Here is a 5,274-nt window from a genome sequence, read left to right as displayed (position 1 = left end):
GAATTGAAAAAGCAATTAGAAGAGCTATTAGAGAAAGGGTTCATACACCCCAGTGTATCTCCGTGGGGTGTACCAGTGTTGTTTGTGAAGAAGAAGGATGGTAGTTTGAGGTTGTATATAGACTATCGTGAGTTGAACAAGATGACGATTAAGAATAAGTACCTGTTATCGAGAATTTATGCTTTGTTACATCAGTTGACAAGAGCCACTACATTTTCAAAGATTGACTTGAGATCCAAGTATCATCAATTAAGAATCAAGGCAGAAGATGTTTCGAAGACTGCCTTTTGAACTAGGTATGGGCATTATGTGTCACACCTTACTATCAGATCCATGTAGGATTTAATTAAAATTATTTTAGAACACATTGGATGGTCTTGGGCTTAAAATACATGGAAAAACGTTGATTTTCGGATTTTTACTGTTCATCGGGTAAAAATCCAGTTTTTCTGACCCAACTTCAAAAATTCATAACTTATTTAAAAAAAAAATCCAAATAGGGTGTTTCAAAATTGTATTTAAAGCTCTTTAAGTCCTATTTCATGGAAAAATAATCTCATGATCCATTTCCTTATGAAAAAGTGTCAGGTTTTTGTGAAATGCGACATTGTCCATTTGCCAAAAACCCTTTTTCCCAGATTCTGACCTATAACTTTGAAAAATCATTAAAATTTGTATACTTGGCCATTTTTACCATATTAGATATCACATTTAATCTCAGGACGTTATCTCTCATCATACCAAATTTTGTGATTAAACACATCCGGAAGCATAATCAAAAAGTCACGTGAACATGGCAGTGTCAATGTGCTTATAGCACTGTTAGTATAATACGTACATAACTAAAAAGGGTCCACAAATTTTATGGCAAAACACCATACTTTAGCCTCCAATCTGTAGCTTGCTCATAGTAGTTTTAGGCTCAAAAATCTTAGATTATATTTGGGGGATGAGATTTTAAGAAATCCCAGTAGCAAGGTCAATCAACCAAACATTAACATGCATCATTATAAAGCATCTCAACATTAGCTATCATAGGAGAACTAATCTTTTGATAAATAGGCAACCTCAACATGCAAGGCCATAGCAACAAATGCAAGGAGCAACCATATCACAACATCATAGTTCAACCATATAATAGCAAGCATACATGCCATAAATAACAATGCAAAGTTAACATTAAAGGCTAATTAGATCCCACTACCTTAATCCAATGCTTTTTGTTTTTCTTGTTGTTCCTTCTTGTTTCCACAAGTGCCAAACCCTAACATGGAAATCCATAAAAAGGGTAGCAAAAATCATCAACCATTCCTTATAAAAATCAACACATAACTCAAATAACTTCTAAACCCCTTAAAGCTCTCATCTTTGTTCTTGGATTTTTAAAGTTGGTTTCCATAAACCCTAAAAATCACTTCTTGACTCAACCCTACATGATTTTTCATGTAGATTCCAAATATCTACTTATATTTAACAAAATAAATCTCCTTCCTTCATTTTCAGTTTGACCGAACCCTTAGGGTTTGAAACCCAAAAATTGCAACTTTGATACTATGGCTTCTAACCTTTGTTCTTTCGGTTTAGCCTACACTATTTTTCATTTTGAACACATTGGAAGTCTCAAAACTTTGAAAAACATCTCCTAGGGTTTAGATCTTGCTTTGGCCGAAAATAACACTCAAAGAAATAACCATGAAAAACTTCTCAAAACAACACTAAACCACTTGGATCTACCATACTTTGAGGTGATCTAGCAAGATCTAACAACCAAACTCCCTTCCCCACTCATCAACCATTTCAACCAGCCATCAAAAGGGAGAGAAGACAGATTTTTCAACCTTAAAAGAGAAGGAAAACAAGGCAAGAACACATCTAGAACCAAGATCTCACCTTGAATCCTTGATTGATGACCAAAGTTGATAGCTTTCCTTGGTTCTCCTTCCAAAACCCTCTCTTTTCCTCTCCTCTTTGCCTTGGCCAAAATTCCCATCTGATTTAGGGGAGAGATGAGCTCATTAATGCTCTCAAAATATATCATCTACCACATTTAATGAAAGTCCAATTGTCAAATGCCTAAGCCTTCTTGAAACATCTCTCTTAATTAACTTAATTCATAATATAATTACATTCCAAAGTCAAGATCCTCTCCAATGGTAGCTTGACACTTGGAAAGCTTTAATTACCATCCATTAAAGGCTTGACACATGGCTAAGTGTGAGCCATTTGAATTGCAAGACTCTAGTCTTGCTTTATCGGTACACTTTTACTCCGGGTTTAACTTCTTTTCTATGTAATTATTTCCTGTCAGATCCATAAATTATTCTCCTTATTTTTATCTTCTCAAATTGCCCTCTTCGTCTCAAATTAAATTTTTGATAATTAAATAAAATGGAAAACTAATTTCCTTCTCTTTAGTGATTTTTTCACTTTTCAGAGGAATTGGGAAAAATCCTAGATACTTGAGGGTCTTCTTTTAATTCCATAATATCTTATAATTCCTTGGGATATCATAGAAATTTTCTTAGAATTTTATTCCCCTTAAATATATTCATTTGGAATTTTTCCAAATAACGACTTTAAATTGGCTTAAATTGCCCTTAAATTCCTTTGTAATCTCTCTAGGGGCAGTTTGGTCATAAAACCAATTTTATAATCCCATATAATTCTCAAGGAACCTTATCCTTATTTTTCCTTAATTTTCTGAGGCTTGAAAATAGTTTTCCATAATTATTCTTGACCAATTTTCCTTAATTAGTCAAACTTTTCATAATTGGCTTGGAAAATTATAATAATTATTTTCCACCAAAATTCTTCTACTTCTCCTTGTCATTTTTGACCTTTAAATATTTTGGAATATCCTTATTCTTAATTGTCATATTACTGGATGTGACATTATGAATTCCTAGTGATGCCATTTAGATTGACGAGCACACCTGCTATATTCATGGATTACATGAATAGGATCTTCCGGCCATACTTGGACCAATACGTGGTGGTATTCATCGATGACATCTTGGTGTATTCTAAGTCACCAGAGGAACACGAACAACATTTGTGAATCGTATTGGGCACGTTACGGGAAAAGTAACTATATGCCAAGTTGAGTAAGTGCGAATTTTGGCTAAATGAAGTGAAATTCTTGGGCTATGTGATAACTTGAGATGGAGTGGCCGTGAACCCAAGTAAGGTAGAAGCCATGTTGAATTGGGAACAACCTAAGACAGTAACTAAGGTGAGAAGTTTTCTGGGACTAGCAGGGTACTATAGAAGGTTTATACGGGATTTTTCACGGATTGCCCAACCGCTCACTAAGCTCACCTGAAAGAATCAGTTGTTCAATTGGGATAGTAAGTGTGAGGCAAGCTTCTATGAATTGAAACAGAAGCTAACCTCGACTCCCGTGTTAATAATCCTTGATCCTACATTGCCATATGTGGTGTATACAGATACGAGTAAGCAAGGATTAGGATGTGTGTTGATGTAGCAGGGTTGAGTGGTCGCTTATGCCTCACGACAGTTAAGGACTCATGAGGAAGACTATTCCACTCACGATCTTGAGTTGGCAACGATTGTGTATGCCTTGAAGATTTGGAGGCACTATTTATATGGAGCAACCATCGAATTATATTATGATCATAAGAGCCTCAAGTACCTGTAAGACTAGAAAAAACTCAACATGAGACAGAGGAGATGGATGAAATTGCTCAAGGATTACAATTATCAAATCAAATACCATTCGAGGAAAGCGAATGTAGCAGCATATACGTTAAGCGGGAAAACAATGCAGGTGGTATTGTTAATAATAAAAGAACAAGAGTTGATCGAGAATATCTGAGATTGGGATCTTACCAGTCAGATACGACTGATGGCGAGCCAAATTAGTATTGTAAAAGCGGAAACACAAATCATTGAACAGATCAAGAAGGCCCAACAAAGAGATCAACTGGCTGATACATTGAAAGCCAGAGTGCTAAGAAATGAGACAAAGGATTTCGAGATAACTCAGGAAAGGATCCTTAAGTATAAGAGAAGAACTTATATTCCCCCGAACTTAGAGATTAAGGGGCGAATTCTGGAAGAGGCATATAAGAGTTGCTACACCATACATCCAGGCATGACCAAGATGCATTGGGATCTTAAAGAATCATTCTGGTGGCCTAGTATGAAGAGAGATGTAACAGACTACATGTCGAGGTACCTCACTTGTCAGAAGGTAAAGACAGAACACCAAAAGCTGTAAGGATCCTTACAACCCCTGAGTATTCCAAAATGGAAATGGGAAAACATTTCCATGGATTTTGTAATGGGATTACCTCGTACATCGTCAGGTTACGATGCAATATGGGTGATTGTAGATCGCCTGACAAAGTCAACTCATTTCTTGGCCATCAAGAAAGAATATCAACCGAAAAAGCTGGCATGGATATACATCCAGGAAATTGTGAGGTTGCACGAAGTACCTGAGATGATTGTCTCTGATAGGGACCCAAGATTTCTCTCTAGATTTTGGAAAGCATTACAGGAAGCCATGGACACTAAGCTAAGTTTTAGTATGGCTTATCACCCTCAAACTAACAGGCAAACAGAACGTACTATTCAAATGTTAGAGGATATGTTAAGAGCTTGTGTCCTAGATTTCAAAGGGAACGAGTACTTACCTCTGGCAGAGTTCGCCTATAACAACAGTTACCATTCTAATATCCAAATGGCTCCTTAGAAAGCTTTGTACGGGAGAAATGTAGATCCCTATTATGTTGGACTGAATTGGGAGAAGGGAAGCTATTTGGTCCTGACTTGGTAGAGCAAACCTCACAGTAGATAAAGATGATTCGACAAAGGCTACTCACAGCATAGAGTAGACAGAAAAGTTATGCCGACATACGTAGAAGGCCTCAAGAGTTTGAAGTTGGAGATCATGTTTTTCTAAAAGTTTCTCTAACTACGGGTATAGGAAGATCAATCTAAGCCCACAAATTGACGCTAAAGTTCATCGAACCCTTCCAAGTCTTGTCAAGAGTTGGCCCGATAGCTTACAGATTGGCCCTACCCCCTAATCTGAGCCAGATTCATGACGTCCTCCATGTTTCTCAACTGAAAAAGTATCAACCAGATCCCTCATATGTTTTGAAATATGAGGACATAGAATTGCAAGATAACCTTACTTTTGAGGTGAAACCAGTGAAAATGGTAGATCGACAGATTAAGAAGCTACGGAATAAGACTATTCTGATGGTCAAAGTTATCTGGAGGATCTAACATAAGAAGAAGCTACAT

At 36.7% G+C, this 5,274-nt stretch overlaps 1 protein-coding gene across 1 annotated transcript; it reads left to right on the top strand.

The window, feature by feature from the left end:
* Positions 1 to 3,865: 3,865 nt before the first annotated feature.
* Positions 3,866 to 4,240, top strand: LOC114757145 (uncharacterized). Its single transcript, XM_028946137.1, has one exon. It carries the CDS (start codon positions 3,866 to 3,868, stop codon positions 4,238 to 4,240), a length of 375 nt encoding a protein of 124 aa, XP_028801970.1.
* Positions 4,241 to 5,274: the final 1,034 nt, after the last annotated feature.

Source organism: Neltuma alba, unplaced genomic scaffold (genome assembly GCF_004799145.2).
Source record: "Neltuma alba isolate B1F8T4 unplaced genomic scaffold, ASM479914v2 tig00010569_pilon, whole genome shotgun sequence".
Lineage (NCBI taxonomy): Eukaryota > Viridiplantae > Streptophyta > Magnoliopsida > Fabales > Fabaceae > Neltuma > Neltuma alba.
The sequence above is the reverse complement of the archived record's forward strand: the minus strand, read 5'-3'. Positions and strand labels throughout refer to the sequence as shown.